Source organism: Gymnoscopelus microlampas, assembly GCF_963454915.1.
Source record: "Gymnoscopelus microlampas genome assembly, chromosome: 14".
NCBI lineage: Eukaryota > Metazoa > Chordata > Actinopteri > Myctophiformes > Myctophidae > Gymnoscopelus > Gymnoscopelus microlampas.
The window spans coordinates 15,194,394-15,212,618 of NC_139951.1; the positions used below are offsets into that span (position 1 = coordinate 15,194,394).

At 41.4% G+C, this 18,225-nt stretch overlaps 2 protein-coding genes across 2 annotated transcripts; both read right to left on the bottom strand.

The window, feature by feature from the left end:
- Positions 1-6,607: 6,607 nt before the first annotated feature.
- Positions 6,608-7,438, bottom strand: LOC311060067 (exosome complex component RRP43-like; the record flags this gene model as incomplete). The annotated part of the gene is made up of 1 exon (XM_084078193.1): positions 6,608-7,438. The coding sequence occupies one exon, from the start codon at positions 7,436-7,438 to the stop codon at positions 6,608-6,610; it is 831 nt and encodes a 276-aa protein (XP_083934319.1).
- Positions 7,439-9,754: 2,316 nt separating this feature from the next.
- Positions 9,755-10,903, bottom strand: LOC311060414 (vacuolar protein-sorting-associated protein 36-like; the record flags this gene model as incomplete). Its single annotated transcript, XM_084078592.1, has 1 exon — positions 9,755-10,903. The coding sequence occupies one exon, from the start codon at positions 10,901-10,903 to the stop codon at positions 9,755-9,757; it is 1,149 nt and encodes a 382-aa protein (XP_083934718.1).
- Between the last annotated feature and the right edge of the window lie 7,322 nt (positions 10,904-18,225).

Sequence of the window (18,225 nt, forward strand, 5' to 3'; positions counted from 1 at the left end):
TATTATTATTAATAATAATAATATAAGACATCTATCTGTCTGTCTGTCTGTCTGTCTGTCTGTCTGTCTGTCTGTCTGTCTGTCTGTCTGTCTCTCTTTCACAAAAAAAGTGACTCCAAAGCGGCACCTTGTGGTAGTATTTGGAACTTAAATTTACTGCAAAGCGGGTGAGGCAAATGAGTGAAGTGATTCTCTTATGAAAAGCGACAAAGTCAATGGTCACCCACTGTAACCAAATGAACCCCAGTCATAATTATATTATGTTGTAAGTGCATTGAAGCACTGTTATGTTTACACTGTTTGTGGCTGAATAGTTTCAAGTGTAATTGAACACTGGGCATTAGGCCTAATTCAGTTAAGTCTGATAAGTTGTATTCATGCTGCTTATGCCAAGCATTGTTAGAGTGATATGTTTTATGTCATTATGAATGTATGTAGCCTATACAGTAGTTCATGATGTCCAGTATGCAAGCATGATGCTCTTGTCAGATTGATGTGATATTGGCTGCTGTAATTGTAATTATTTACTTTCTGTATGATTGCAGAAAACCACACACCATTGTTGTACTGTACTGTGCTCATTGAAGACGCCAAAAAAACCCATAAATGAGAGAAGTTGTCTGTCCTGTGTTCTAATCGACACCCCTGGGTGAAGTGTGGAAGCTGGACCAGCCAGCCAGTATAAACCCAGTCCATATACAGTCCTTTCCTTTAACCCTCACTAACAATGGCTATCTGCCTGTTAGATTTGTAAATGTCTTGTGTGCAAGTGTACATTTTTGTCTATAGTGTTGTGCTAGAAGAAAGTCCTTGAGTGTTACCAAAATCAGTAGGATTTATCCACCAACTACTAATGGACCCACTTATGGACCACACTGACACGGCTGCCCTTAGAGCCCGCTAGCGGGCCTAAAGATAGTGAAATTACCCCAAAAAGAACTATGCTTTCCTAATGTCCCTGTTTGTTTTTACAGGTCAATCTTGGTGCAGTCCCTGAGAACCCAAGCACAATAGAAGCAGTTATCGACATAATGGATGGCCTTATTGACTATGTTCCAACAGTGGATGGGGAACCCTACAAAGTATTGTGCTGCGCAGATGGCCTAAGCATCGACAGGATGTGGCCCAGCCGTCAATGCAGGATGAATGGATCATCACCTGCATTCAGATTTGAAGGGCTTGTGGAAGCCCCACCAGAATTTCACAAGGAATCAGTGTATTGCCAGGTAACCAACTAAGATATGTTTTTGTAAGTCCACTCTGATGCGCTGCTCTGGAATCAGAGCGTGGCGAGGCAATTATTTTGTACAACAAAACAACAACAATTGCATTAGCAATATTGTCAAGATGGCAAACAGAAACAAACCCAACTTACGTTACAAATATTTTACAATTATACAAACAATTTATGGGTTGTCTAGTTCAGCATATTAATAATGTACCTGTGGCATTTGAATGTTGGAATGCTTCCTATTTTGAGCATGTCATTATTGTGAAAAACATCCAAAATGTTTCTAAGAATTTTCTCTCTTCTATCCTTAAAAAATAAATAGCCACGTCACAATATGGGTGCTTTAGCCATAGGTTATGACTATTTGTGGCTACTTGGCATGGATAGGTTTGGGAACCAGAGAGTCTGGTCTGCATTCTGGGTGCTCTTGGAGTACAGTGCTCTAACTGACGAATGAAAGGAGAGCACTCTGGAGCATTCAGTTAATTAATGAACGCATTCCAAACCGACAGACATGTTTAAGTAGTATGAATGCATGCATAAAAAATGTGTGAAGGACCATCTACTTATTACTACCTAAGTTGTCTAATAACACTCCCCTGCTAGATTTGACAATTATATTGATTATCTCTTGAATCACAGGACATGATGAAACTGCTGTTCGGTGAGGATTTCACCGCTCGAGGATCTCTGCGCCATATCAAAACTTGGTTTTCATTTGGTGGTCACTTGAAACTTCTTGAAAATGTCAAAGAAAAGTTTCAGCATGTCTGGGATTTGGATTTCATCACGGTAATGTCCAGGAACTGTGCATTGCTTTTATCTTCCTCAGATTGATATGTTTCCATGAGTTTTCCGCAACATACATCACCTAACCAAAAACAAATATACATTTTCCCCCACAAAGTTTGTGACTTCAGCTTACGTCACTTTATACGCTGCTACGGAGTGCAACCTTGACACTGTTGATCAGAAGCCTTCAGACTTCCCCGCAGACGCTGAGGCCCAAATGGAGTGGCTAAGTGGACTCGCACGGAGACTGGTGGACTTGGTGTGGATGCCACCGACTCAAGAAGACATAAATGCTGCTGCTGCTGCTGCTGCAAATGATGTGGGGACCGGGAGAAGGGGGAGCATATCCCCTTCCTGTCATTGTGGATATGGTAGGCACATAAGAGTCTTTGCATCACTCAGTGGATTAGGGCATAAACACATCTCTGATCTTGCTTCTACCTTTTGAACCCTCAAAAAGTCTCAGGTCATCTGGGACCGGCCTATTAACTGTTCCCATGCGTCAGTGTTTACTAGTTATGACACGGAGTCCATACAAACTTCCTAATGACTTTTAACTTTTACAACTTGAATTGCCCTTATGAATATAATGTGCTAAAACTTGCCTGGCCTTATATGTCATAATGTGTAAAATAGTTGATTGCATTTTCTACTTCATTATAGAAACACCAGGTGAAACGTTACTGCAGTGTTGCAGCAACCTTTGTGGAGGTGTCTGGTACCATGAAGAATGTACCGAATTCGAAATGGAGACGACACCCAATGGTGCCGAGATGGAGACAACATCCAATCTGATTGAGGATTGTTTCTGTAGCCCAGAATGCCAAGCAGCTGGCACCTACATACACTGTTACTGTAAAGAGCAGCGAGAGGGACAGATGGTACAGTGTGCACTCATGGACCAGTGCAAAAGACATGAGTGGTACCACAAGGACTGTCTGAGTCTGTCAGAACAATCCAGTGCTGAGCAATGTAAGAATTCACTCATGAACACATCAACATCATGTATTACCTTACTAACCAGTGGTCTTGTATCTTGTTTTTGAATCCAGCAGAACGACTAGAGTCACATTAACTGGTTACTTGTGATTGGACTTTACTTGACCATAAATGTGACTTCGGACTTGCAGGTTTTATGACCTTTACAGTATATTTTGGAATGATCAATGATTTGTCACAACCGATTAAGATTTAAGATTGACTTAAGTGACTTGACACCAGTGAACACTAACATACTCTCACTAAGTAAGAAGAGTGCATATATAAATAAAGCTATAGTACTTCACCTGCAGCTGACCATGGTTCAAATACGACACAAAAAACATTCAATAATTGTTATTTTCCTATTACAGCTGCATGGTACTGCTCAGAGGCATGCACCATGGCTTCCGATGCAGATGACCATATGCTCAACTACACGAAGGCTCTTGTGTGGGAGGGGCTTTATAACATGGCAAGAAGAGATGCTGTCAGAGAGGGTGATGGAGAAGCCATGACAGACTTCTGTAAAATGGACATGGTGCTGTTCTGGGCTAGGAAACACATCAAGGATTTCGCCATCTGCCATCGAATGCTAACCGGTAGGAATTAGAAAATGTAATGTGTTACTATGGGCATTCTGTCACTGTAATACCAATGGCATGATATCAAGTCCAACTTGTTTGAATAGGGATTGAAGGATTCTACCCAGAGCGCGCAAGACAAGACCTGAAGTGGAACCGTGTGGCAAATCTTCAAGGAACGCCTGGAGGCAACATTGGCTTGGATTTAGTCAATGAATTCATGAATAATGAATTCAAAGGTCTGTCCCATGAACATTTGCTAAATGATTTAACTGTTATGTAATGTTATTGAGTGACAACTTTGACATAGTTCTCATACTCTTCATGTCCCGAAGGATATGCCTTATGACACAGACCCTTATTTACTAAAGTCATTGGGAGGCTCTCCCATCTGAGAGGATTGTTAATAACATGTAGAACAGAATTCCATAACTGTCTAGAATGAAGATGAAGAGTAAACAATGGAATATAGTGGAAAGGGGGAACATGTGGTCACAATAGTCAGTGATATGCAAGCTTTTTGCTAGTCAGTGAAATAGAATGGAGTAGAATTCATTTCACTGGGGCCTTAATGTGAACACCAGATCAAGGGCCTCTGGAGGTTCAGACTAGCCTGGTAAACCCTCCCTCCGGAAATCTCATTTCCATTTGATTTCAGGAAGGAGTCTGGTCTGAAACGCCTTTCTGCAATAATCGCTGTGGGCTGGAGTTGGGCGGGAGTAATACCGTTGACTGACAACCCCTTCAACCAATGATCGTTTTTCCCCTTCAGCCAATGAGCAGTTCATTTTGACGAGCTCCAGACTATGTGACGCAACGGGACTTTTGGGACGGCCATGCCGAAAATAGGTTGCCTTATTGGGATACATGCGTGTCACTCCCCGCCCCTGCCGGTTCTCTAAATTTATATTTTTAAATAGGCTCTGTCATGATTAATTGACCACATATATGAAGTTAAACAACTAAATTCTATCCAAACGATATGTTAATAGTAAATTCCGTGCCTCAAAAAAGAAGTTTGAGACCGTTTTAAGAACGAAACTAAGAAGTGACGGCACTCGGACAACAACAATGGCTGCCGTTCGTCTTTTGTCGGCGGCTCTCAGGCTGCACTCGGGTTCATTCGGGCTCACTCGAACTCGCCACGTGATTGGCCAACTGTCGCTGTCAATCACAGAACAATGAGCGACGACGCTGATAGGCTCGGCGGCTCGGCGAGCAGAGCGATTATTGGAGAAAGGCGTTTCAGACCAGACTCCTTCCTGAAATCAAATGGAAATGAGATTTCCGGAGGGAGGGTTTACCAGGCTAGGTTCAGACACTTCCTTGACAACCTCTTTTATACGCTGTTCTGTTATTTGTAGACTCCTTGCCGAGAGGCAACTATACCAGTGAAGATGTGGAGTGCTGTTCTAAGATGGCAGGAGCACGTGGAAATGATGTGGATCGGCTTCTCACAAGCCCAGGAACTGGCCGAACCCTCACAACGTCTCTGTCATCATCCTCCTCCTTCAAGAGAGCAATAAGAGCTGACATTGCTGAGTTTGTAGTCCATTTTAAGGAGCACCATCTCTTCAGGTACATTCCTGGGAGAGCACACCAGGAATTTGAGAAGTTTACTTACCAGCAGAAAATTCAAGCCCCCAAGAAGATGGGGAAGATGATGAGGGATCTGGCAAAGGGCATGGACTTCTATGAACATATCAGAGATAGATAAGATAAGATAGTGAGTACCACTATTTACATACATTACATTTATGGCTGGGGGAATGTATTAATACTTAAAACGTGACTGATGTGAAGTCAAGTCAATTGTATAAGTATACTGTAGCCCATACAGTATAACCTAAACTGAATGTGTTTGAGCTGTTGAGTTTTTGGCTCATACAGCTTTTTAGCCCCGCTAGCAGCTCTAAGGATGGCCATGTCCATACCTCTGTAACCGGTTTGGTCCATTCAACTTTGAAACTTGTGGCTGGATTGCCATCAAATTGTTGTGTGTTTCTACATACAGTAGTGTAGTGTTTCTATATACAGTACTGTATATTGGCTATAAAGTGGGTCACTCTGATCCTAATACCCAATCTCAGTCCTGTCTTTGTCCGGTGAGGGATGTCCTGCTTGCCATTTTGTATTCTTTATTTTTGTAGGGCTAAAAGGCCTCTTTTGTACCCTTTATGTTTGACCCAGGACCACCATGCATCAATGAAGAGACCAAGGTAGAAAGACAAGTGTGACCTCTCCTGATGGAGAGGATGGATGGAGGATGGAAGGATGCCAGACAATATTTACACTATCGACAATTTTCTTATGGCAATTTGTTTGTTAGCCTATGTTATATTTGGGATTTAAGTTTTATACCTTTTTTTTCATAAAGAATAAGTGAGTGAATATTTTTCAGAAGGAAGTTAAGAAAAAAAACAGTCATTCAGCTTGCATTCTGATTGCATAACAAATAAAAAGTAATTAAAACATAATTGTACAAGGCTATATTATCTATAGTACAAAAAAATATCATGCACATACAGCATGGAATATTTTGTCTTTTACAGTCTTTTACAGAAATAATTGTAAAATATCTCCTAAAGGAGATGTGAAGGTAAATACCCACTATTCTTTTGGCTGGTCAGTGGGTCACACTCCATGTCCAAATGAGATTCCCAAGATTACGGTATATATACAGGCATGTGTGTATGTGGCCCAATTTCCTTTCCTTTATTGGACGGGCTTTTAACCTTTATTTTCAATAGGATAGTGGGGAGAGACAGGAAACAGAGAGTCGGGGAGTGACATTGGTTCAGAAATCGAACCAATGTTGTGCGTGTCCGTCTATCTGCCCATCCCTCCACAGATAATCTCAGAAGCCACTTGTGGGGCAAGGAAGTACATCCCTGAATATTTGTGTGAAGTATTATTAGTATTTTGTGTCAGCAGTTTTATTGTTATGGAAAAAAGGAAAGCGACATATATACTATATTGACAGTGGAAAATTCAAGTTTTAATTTAAATTGATACATTTTATTCATGTCGCTGCCTTGAGGCTTTGTGCAACTTTGTCGATGAGTTTGTGGATCTCTCTGTGGCGCTTCATGGCGTGGTTGATGCATTCCTCCAGCTTCTCTGTTGACAGCGATTTCCCACCTGGTTTGTGGACGGAGCAAAGACGATCGTCCTCGTCCATCACCACGGTGAGCTGAGCCGTTGACAACATCTCATCTACTGTGGGGTCCACAAACAGAATGGAGTCATCAAACATGCAGAAGGAGGTGCCGACAGGATGTCTGTGAATTCGCAGGGCGCTTCTTTTCTCAAAATCCACAGTAGGTGCACACGTCTCTGCGTTAATGGTGACCTCTGGCAGCTGTGTGTTCTTCAGGGCAGCCAGCAGGGAAATGACACAAGCATCCAGCAAGTTGCCGTCATAATCGAGGCACATGATGTCACAGTATACAACCCAGCAGAGCTTTCCTTTCTCAATGCACAGGTCCTCAGTCTGTATCACCTCAGAGTTTTCAATGACATCAGCCACGAACTGGCTGGCGGCCTGCGCCTGTTCTCCCGGCGGGCCTAGACGAAACCGAGAGGAACACAGTGGTGGCAGGTCCACATTGGGCACAATGTAACCTTTATGAGGTGCCTCCACAGTCGGGTTTGCCAGCTCCACTTTGATCCCACAGATCACTGTGGTGTTTCCAATCTTCACCAGCGCAGAGCCATCTGCTGTGGAGATGGAACCTATATTCAGTGTTGTCGTTCTAAATTCTACCAGTTCCCTTCCATCCGGCCGACAGTTTTCTTTAAGAAAACTTCTGTGGTATTCCATTGGCTCAGCGGTTTTGTAGCCAGCCGCCATGATGTTTTGATTAGCCATGTGGGTTTGGATGACCTTGTGCCTGAATTATCGTTCATATATATTGTGAATCTTTTATCTCAGATCCACCGTCCCACCTTCCCTCCATATTTAGGGAAGACGTGATGTCATCAATATGATGTCAAGGTGACATCAAAGGTCCACAGGGAAGTCACAATCCTTTCATGAAGGCTTTCAGTCGGGTAGGATCCCAGGCAGGCAGCATATTTTTTCTGTTTTACGAGAAGGTAATATTCTACTTGACTTAATCCCTAATACCGCTAATTCTCAGATCACCATTCAATCAAGGATATAGTACATTTTATGATTTATTTTGTTGCTGTGTTACGTTAAGGGTGCTACACAGCTATTTAAGGTCATTACACCTATTACTGTACATGCAGCTATCAACCAATCAAGGTTGTTTAAGAGATTAGTAACACTATGACATATATTTGGCCCCTTGTATGGCTGAACACTCAACGATTTTGGGTTTAGCCATATAACATTCAGATATTATATAAATGTATGTGACCTAGATTCAAAAGTAAATGAGAACCACAGAGAACTGTGGAATTTCAGACAACAGACCTTCAAACCTAATATCCCCTAATTTGTCTTCTTTTTGACCTCCAATAACCTAATAATAAACTAGAAAATGTGCTCCTCGGAGCACAAGTCTCCGCCAGCAGACCCACATTGGTGAGGATTTTTGGTAAGGAATTTATTCCAAGATTGGAACTTTTTCTGCTAATATCTCCTGACTAAATGTTAGCTTGGCTGATGGCACTGATGTCACTAGCCAATCAAAGCACACCCTTTCAACATATTGTCACGTGTCACGTGAAGCTTGACCAATGTTAGCTTGGTGGAACCAAAGGAAATCAAACGAAAACATACTCTCCACCATGCCTTCGGCCTGGCAGAGACAATTACAGTTGCTGTGATGAGTTTCCTGTGTGTATTATACACCCACACACACGGCAAAATCCTGAGTGTTAATTTAAGAGATCATACAGACCCGTAATGGTTTGTTTTTTCTCTACTTCTTAACCACACAAATTGTATACATTATTTTGAAAATATTTTAAGAATGTTAAGGAGACATTAAGGAAATATTTTATTATATTTCAGTTTTTACCTCAAATGCAAATTCAATTATTCTAAACCATTCTTTCCTGGGTTTTTTTGTTTTGTTTTTAATTCTATCAATGTGGATTGCATAAAATATTCAAGGAACTCTGAAGCTTTATAACCTTTGTGTACCTTGTAGTATAAACTCTCTGCAGTGCATCCCTGGTGAACATTGCCCATGTTGGAGGGTGGGAAGCCCTGCTGAGAGGTCGGCCTCTGTCACTAATAGCGACTCCTACAAGTTGTTTAGCAGGGAGAAGAACTAATGTTGGTCATATAGCGTATTCTGCATGTGTTATGCCCACACTGTGAATCTCACTGTCAGGAGAAAAGAAGCAGCTGGCGACTTCACGTGTATCAGAGTGGAAGGCAGTGACAGGGATTGCTTGCACGTGTGGAGAAAGTTGGGAATTGGTATCCGTCTTGTATGTAACGATATTTTGGCTCAGGGGTAGAGTGGCTGGGTATAGTGAACTGGAAACCGCAAGGTTCCCAGTTCGATCCTGGGCTGGGGGACTCCCCCAGAGTTAGTGTCGAAGTGTCCTTGAGCAAGACGCTGAACCCCTAATTGCTCCCGATGAGCAGGTTGGTGCCTTGCATGGTTTCCTCCGCCATCGGTGTATGAATGTGTGTGTGAATGGGTGAATGTAATGCACAATCTATGTAAAGCGCTTTGGATAAAAAGCGCTATATGAAATTCTGTGTGTGTTGTCTGTGTTCCTCTAAGCCCTATAGTGCTAATGGCATAATAGTACTATCATCATAGACTGGCATTCAAGTACTCTTGATAACACAGACTACACTTAAGTACTCTAAATTCCAGGTATATCTATATGTGTGTCTGTATTGCATGTCTGTCTTCACTTTCTGGGGGCAAAAGAGGCTTCTCCCCTTCGTACAGTACTTATTTTCCTTTTACCACATTTCCAGACTATTGGATAGGTATGTCATCATCAGACACTTATAGTACACTTGACATTCCGCTACACCGCGTGAATTGACAGAGGTAATATACTATGAGACTGGAATTCTAACATCAGTCTCCGATCCTCAACGTAAAATTCTGATCTACAAGATCTCAAGAAAAATAAACTATTGGAGGAATATTGTGTTATTTGATAGATCGGGTCCCAACTTTATATTGCATGCAAACTTCGGGTTCTGCTCAGCTGTGATTGCTGTTGTTCAAAAGAGGTTGGAGTAGAATCTCAGACCCTCAACTGAATCATCTCTACAGAGATGCCCCATCTTCTCAGCCAGCAACAACCGCTCTTTAGAAAGAAGAACGGAGAGGCCCAGAAGCTTTGCAAACTCCTCAGCCGTCAGTGAACCTTTTTCTGACACCTTGTCCCGTGCCGAGGCTATCATTTCCTCTTCGCTGTGAGATTGCAGCTGGACCACCATCACACCACTGTCAAACACGTGCAACCTCAGTGGGAGCTTCACTGACTCGAACATCCTGCACGCGTTCACCAAATCCTCTGGAGACAAGAGTTGCATTCCTCTGGCCCGGTTGACAAGACAGTACACCTCAGTCAGAGTCATCATCCCACCACACTCCTCCAGAGGGGCCTGTAGCACATCTCCCAGTTGTTTGGCCAGCTGCGTATGGTACTGTGTTCCAGATCCATGCGTTTCTCTGGTCACGGGGTCTGTAATGCCCATGCTCAGCAGGTAGGACTTAAACCGGATTGTCTCATCCTCAGTGATGTCGCCCTGCTTGTTCTTAATCTTATTGGCTATGGACCTGGACAGCTCCACCATCTCTTTGGCCTTCACCATTAGCTTACTGAGGTCCTGGAAGGCCTCCGAGATGTTTTTGTCAGTTTCCTTCCTCTTCTCCTCTAGCTTCCTCTCAATGCCGACAATCCCCACGGCACGTGTCCTCCCTGCCTGGGATGCGGTTGCCGTGGGGATCGGCTGTGTCGCTGCTGTACTCTCCCATCTCTTCTGAGTCATCTCCTCGGTCAGCCTCCTGTAGAACTCAATGTGCCCATGTTCTTTGAAGGACAGCTTGATGTATGAGAACTTGCTGTGTTGGTAAGGCCCTGGCTCCTTGTTTGCAGGTGCTGAATGGAGGTGGATGACTATTTTCGCACTCTTTCCTATTCTTGCTGCTTGCTCCTCAAAGGACTGGATTTGTGACAGTGGTATCTCTATGCAGCATTCGTGGTTCTTAATGTCCCTCCATATCAATCGGTGCGTGCTCATCAGAGCTACTCCGACATCCAGCTTGGCCTTATCATCCCCGTCATATAGTTTGACACCACGTTGCTGGATAACTAATGTTTCATTCATTTCAAGGAGACCATTCGTCCATGTAAACCTGTCCATTATAACTATTTCAGGAATATGTTTATCCCCTACAACACTTACTCCATTCTCTTCATACCGCTATGTTTTGCCCTTGGGGACAGGGAATCCCCAATCTGATAATTTCCCAAAGTTTAACTGGCAAAACCTACAGTGGAGTGACATCATGATTATTTGGAATGACATCATACTTATTCCCCTGCAATACACTGTATCGTAAATATAAGTTGAACCAAATATGGTCATTATCTCCGGCAGGCCGAGGGAAGAGGGTGATTATGTTTTCACCCTTTATTGTGTGGCTGTGTCCACGGCGAATCTCAACCACCGCATATCTTTCACTTTTTATGAATGTTTTTTTGTGGGGAAATTTTGTGAATTCATAATCTCAGATCTACTGAACCACTGATCAGTCTTGCCCAAATATGGAACTGTGTGGAACTGAGCGGCATATTTGGAGATCAATATGATGTCTTATTGTTTATATTACATCACTGTCGGGCAGAAACCTTGTATCTTCATATTTCAACTTTTTATGTCATTCCATAAATCAATGCCCTCATCATACAAGAGATCGCTCAAAAGTAAACGGTATTGGACATACAAGGTTTCTACCTGAAAGCAACGATGAGAGATTCTCTGGTGGAGATGTTTACTCCACTAAGTGCTGTAGAATAAAGGAGTATATAGCCGCACACTCGTAGCTGCCGATCAGTGGTGTAAAGTAACTAAGTACCTTTACTCAAGTACTGTACTTAAGTACAATTTTGAGGTATTTTTTACTTTACTGGAGTTTTTCCAGTGTTCAGTGCTTTTACTTCTACTCCACTACATCTCAGAGGCAAATATTGTGCTTTTACAAGCTCACAATGCATCGCATCACTTGTAGATCTGCTATTTTCAAAAGAACTTTATACAATTTATACATTTGAAAAGGGACATTCTGCATAATTAGTACTTTTACTTTTGATACTTTTAAATACATTTTGATGCCAATACTTTTACTGAAGTACATTTTGAATTCTGGACTTCAGTATTGATTCCTTTACTTAAGTAAAGAATGTGAATACTTTTTCCACCACTGCTGTCGATGCCAATATTTCATTCTGGACACACGAACGTTTCGGACAGACTAGTTAGGCTGCCTTCTTCAGAGATTTGGTGTGAGTGACATTAAATGTGTGTGGACCTTTCTAGTCCTCTGTACTGATAGCAATTATTTTGTCAATTAAGGGGAGACTAGCAATCTTTGACTATGAATGGCAGATTTCTCAAAATGAGTTTTTTCTAATACTCTGAAAAGTTTATTGTGGAGAGATATCTTCTTTCAATAATAATTGCCTGATTTATCATAAGTACACTTTGTAATGCAATTTCATATTATCTGGTTTGATAAAAACGAATGTAAACCGTTGTCTAATGGGTTATCAAAATATAATGATAATATAATAATTCTAATAATAACATTATGGCTTCATCCATATTATTTAATGAGATATGACACATTTTCTACACAGAGATGTTGTGTCCACTGACAACCAACTAACCAATCATAGCACTGTCCTTCAGGGCTATGGATTGAAACATAACCATGTGTTACCATGTATGTCTGCTTATAATAAGTTACTTTGGGCTTCTTAAGTAATAATAATAATACGTTTTATTTGTAACGCACTTTATATTTAAACCAAATCTCAAGGTGCTATTAAAACAAAAACATAATACATATAAAACATAATAATAATAATAATAGAACAGTGAAATGAATAAAATTCAGATCAAAGGTCAGCTATTATTCACAGTTAAGAAAAACACACACATGACATCACTGAGTCCATCTAGGGCTGGCAAATGCCTTGTTGGAAAAGAAAGGTTTTTAGTCCCCTTTTAAAGGCGTCAACGGAATGTGGACGGTCAGTGTGGTGCTCTCAGATGGTCAGGGAGGGCATTCCACAGAAGATGAGCAGCTGAGCAGAAGGCCTGCCTGCCTGGTCCCCCATGGTGAAGAGCTTTGTCTTGTGGGGTTTGAGTGTGTTTGAATTTGCAGAGCGGAGGGAGCGGGTGGGTGGAGGTTGGGGGTTCGAGGAGTTCCTTTAGTTTAGATAGGTGCGGGGCGGGCATGCTGTGGATGTACTGATACTGATAGGTAAGGAGGGAGACCTTGTATTAAGTTGAGCACTCACCGATGAAGTGTAGGCTGGTTGTTGTTTATTTTGGCTTGCTTACTGTTGCTTACTGTTTTATAAACCAGTGGTTCCCACATGTATTCATGTCAAGGACCCCCAGATTTAATGTGTGTTTGTCCGCGGATCCACATCTGAAAAATGTTTGTGCCCGGGCAGGGATCCCCATACAAGATTTGTGTTGTTAAAATGTTTCAGAAATATTCAAAATGTTTTACTTTTTTCCCCCAATTTGTTTTTGAAAATAGCAGATCCACAAGCTCACAACGCATCACAAAACAAACTTGTAGATGATCTGCTATGTTCAAATAGCCGATGTAAAAGTGGTAAAAAACGTGTTTGTTTCTCTTGCAAAATCTGGCAACACTGCAACGGTACTATGGTACCCATACATTATGGAAAGCCAAAAGGGTCATATACTTCTCCACGTGTACTTCGGTGTTGTGGTGGCTGTATGCATAGACTGTATGGATACCTTTTGGCAAAAAGAACAGATCTACAAGCCAACAAGGCTTACGATACGATTCGTGCGATAGCTTGTAGATCTGTTTTTTCCCCCCACGAGAGAGACACCGTGTCCGTGGTACTGTTGCTGCAAGCTCTCCAGAGCGTTTCGTCATCAGCGATTCAGCGCAGTGTTGCCATATTTTGTGAGAGAAATAAGCAACCAGGTCTAGGAAAACAAGCCCAAAAGAAGCGACACATGAGCAAAGCAAAGTTTGTTGTTTACCCAGGGTGTCGGACTAAGCACGAAGCTTGTTTCCAGCCGGACCCTGCATGGAAGCCTTGCTCAAGGGCTATTCAGCGGTGATTCATGATTGATGTGATGAATTGGGGAATCGAACTAGGGACCTTCCGGTATCAAGGCCGCCCCTCTAACAACTAGGCCACCGCTGCCACTTTAAACCTATTTGCATCGACTATTTGAGAAAAGCAAACCTGCAAGCTTACAACACGTCGTGAGCTTGTAGATTTGCTATTTTCAAAAACATCTAGGAAAAAATGTGAAACATGTTTTTAAAACATTCGAACAACACAAATCTTGTACGGGGGTCCCTATAAAATGTTCTGCCAGCTGGCACAAAATATTTTCAGATAGGGGGTCCGTGGATAAATACTAGCTCTGGCTCTGGTCTGGTCCATAGCGTTAGAAGGAGTTGGACCAGAGCTAGACAATTACATATTATTAATCTGGGGGTCCTTGACATGAAAATGTTTTAGAGCCACTGGTTTAAACAACATTAGGAAACAAGCAACTGCACTTTAGAATCAAGACAAAAAAAACGCAACCCTTAGTGGGACTACCAATACTTACAAGCAACTTTACAGAAAAAGAAGCCCAACGTCGCTTATAATAAGCGGACATGGCAACACTGGTTTCATCATCAGCGGCTTAGAGGGGAAGGAGGGGCTTACAGGGGAGGGAGGGGTTTGCAAAGCCTGTCAAAGATGATGATGGACCTCATGGACATGAAGGACTGATCTATTGAAGACATTACACAAACAAAGCACACAGACAGACTACAATCCCCAGGACAATCAGTACAGTAGGAATATATTTCATTGTTCTCAAATTGTTTCACCCTTGGAAAGAGCCGGGCTTGCTTTGAAAACAAGAAAAACTACTTTTCTTTTTGTTGATAAAGACATTGTTAGATATGACCAGAACACTGTTGATGTTGCATTGTATCCACAGTGTGTCTGTGTTTGTACAGCATGAAGACTTAAGTACATGTATTGAAGTACTGTACTCAAGTACACATTTGAGGATTTTTTACTTTACAGGATTATTTTACATTTTAATCTCAGAGGCAAATATTGTACTTTTTACTCCACTACAATTATTTGAAAACTTTAGTGACTAGTTACTTTGTAGATCTGTTTTATTATTACAAAACATGCATTAACCACTCTTGTCTCTTAAACCACTTCGGCTATTTGAAAATAGCAGATCTACAAGCTCACAACGTGACGCGTTGTGAGCTTGCAGATCTGCTATTTTCAAAAGATCTGTATACATTTTGAACACTTGTGAAATAGGACATTCTGCATAATGAGTACTTTTACTTTTGGTACTTTAAGTACATTTTGATGCCAATACTTTTGTACTTTTTTTTTTACTCAAGCACATTCTGAATACCAGACCTGTACTTGTAACTTGTAAGTATTTCTGCATTGCAGCGCATTGATACTTTTACTTAAAGTAAAACATGGGAATACTTCTTCCACCACTGTGCTAATCCAACCATCTCTCTCATATAGTTTGTAGAGTGTGGGACTAGATGACCATGCTGTTGCGCCGGCTGTCCCTGTGCTCTCAGTCTCATCACCCCCTGCTGCAGAACCAAGGACGCTACCAGTCTATCAAACCACTGAAACAAGGCAAGTGCTTAGCTTTGCTGCCTGTGTGCATGCATTGAGCTTTGGCAGTGGTGTAAAGTAACTAAGTAGAAGTTTGAGGTACTTTTACTTTACTGGAGTATTTCCAATTGTCTATACTTTTACTTCTATTCCACTACATCTCAGTCTACATCTACTTTTCAGATATAAATTATTACATTATAAAACATACAGAGTACTTCTACATTGCAGTATTGATACTTTTACTTTAGTAAAACATTCGAGCACTTTTCCCACCACTCTGCATAGACTAGTTGTTGACATATGGAGGTAGCATCCACTGTATGAAGTTTACACTGTACAATACATTAAAGGTAGGGTAATCGTGATATGTATTTGTTAGAATTAAGTGTTAAATATGGCTCTATATTCTGATACTCATTGATAGAGGGTTTGTTCAGCAACAGGAGACTCTTGTCTCTCCAACTCTTTAGTAAATGGAAAATGCATTTTCAGGACTCACAATGCCACTTTATTATAATCAGGAGAGAGATAAACAAGTGAAATTGGAAGTGATGACACAAAGAAATTGGAACTGGAACACTATAAAACTTTTTAAGCTGACAAATGGGTTAGACTAGATAGATATTATCTGGGTATTTTGGGTCTCGTAATATCGTGATATGGCATAAATGTTGTCTTTTCCTGGTATTAAAGACTGCATTATACAGTAAAGTATTCTATTATTTGCCGTTACCCTTTAAGTTATAGTCATTACTGATGATTATTATCAATATTGTAATTGTGTAAATGTTTTATGAAAGCCCCAATAGCTATACCTTTAACAGCCAGCCATCTACTGCAGAACAGTAAAAGCGCTATCATTGTTACTCAACCAAAGTGTTGTGACAGACACAGTGCACAGACAACAATGGATTCTGTCTGATGGTCAAAGCTAAATCATTTAGGCCACAGGGTCAAACAAGTTGAGAAGCACTGCGTATTGTCTCCTCTAAAAGAATACAAGTTGACACTTTTGTCTTGTACATAGCTCTGGTGTATTTCTGTGACTTGGGTCTAGCATTGAGTGAGTTAATTACTTTAACTTTGTATTTATTATTATATTTTACCTTATCGCGTCAATATTGTCTGGAGATGCTGGAACGATCCATTCCAGACCGATCCATTTCAGGCCGACAGCCCGATAACCAGCCCTTGTAATCAGACAACGCTAGCATTGACTGAGTCCTTTTAACCACATGAAGCCTAGCGTCCCTATTCTGAGCATGTCACAACAGGTGAACAATGACATTCTGCTGATCTACAAGCTCAAAATGGGTCACGTTGTTACGTCTTGTGAGCTTGTAGAATGGCAAAGAGATTTGACGTAGAGGGGAAAAAATTTGAGGACCAAGTATAGACCGCCGGGGGATCCCAGTCAATTAAGTATACTGTGGGTCGGGTGTAGTTAAGGGGTTCTCCAGTTGTGAGTCTGTATGCTATCGGTGCTAACTGCTAAAGCAAGATGAAACCACAGTTACCATACTCTCTTTCTCTGTCTCTGCCTCACATGCGCTTCGGTGCTCCATAGAGATGTGTGTTGTCAGCAGTGGCTATTTGCCGCTGGCTGTGCTGATGTGGCAGTTTACACCCAGTGATTTTCTGTTTCCCCGGTTACGCAGGGGCTTCTGGAGAGGAGAGCAGCTGTACTGATTGTACCAATCATGTAATCAATGAATCAGAAAGCCCGAAAAACATGCATGTTTTGTTTGCACAAGCTGGTTGAGATGTCCTGTGTGTGCATACATTGTTTGCTGAAGTTCCGCTGCAGAGAGAATGCAGTGCATGTATTTGTGGGGCATAACCTTTTCAAGTAAAGTAAAAAAAACAACTACGTAACTCAACAATGTTCAAGCAAAGTACAGCAACACCTCCCCACACACACATATACATAAAATACACAACATTTATAAACCTCCTCATCCATCAATATTCACAAGATACAACATTTTTACCCCTTCAGGGAAAATAGGAAAGGTCTTAAAATCTGTTTAAAATCTGTCTTAAAATCTGGATCAGTGCAAACTTTTGCAGATACTGTTTTGGAGCTTCGGTCATTCAGGCAGGCAGATTTGACTCTACTTCCACCTGTATTTCTCACAGAAGCCCACATTACCACACTTCTGAGCAGTTCCCACGTCTTTGCACCAGTAGCTGGTTCCCAACTCCCAAGTTACAAACGTTCTTCTTACCCCAAGGCCTCCATTCTTTCACAGTACCTTTAAAGTCAGAATCTGAGTATAGTGAAATATAGTGTCACTTACAAATTGTATATTGAGTCATTGTGTGGTAGCAGTGTAGTAGCAGTTTACACAAGTCCTTCCGTCAAAATCCATTGTTTATGTGATGCTGTCACTGTTTAACCCCAAATAAATTCATGCTTTCAGATAGAACTGCATTGTTTGAATGAATCATAATTTTTCCACCACACAAGAATCTACTACCCTTAGTTTGTTTTTCCATTATTGGTGGATAGTGTAGGAAAGCTTAGAGAGTAACTCAAAGTACTGGGAAGAATTATGTGGAAGCTTCTGGAAGATTGTGTCATAACTTCATAGCAATACCCGATGGATGACCTGATTCATTCAAACCTTCTATCACGCATATCCCCTTGACCTCATGAGCAGCTGGTATCATCCGACCACTGTATACTATTGAAGGGCACTGTTGGCATGGGTCACTAGTCATTTAAATGCTTTAGAAATACCATATAGTTCTTAAACAAAGCGTAACTTTTATATCTCCTCCCTTGGTACAGTG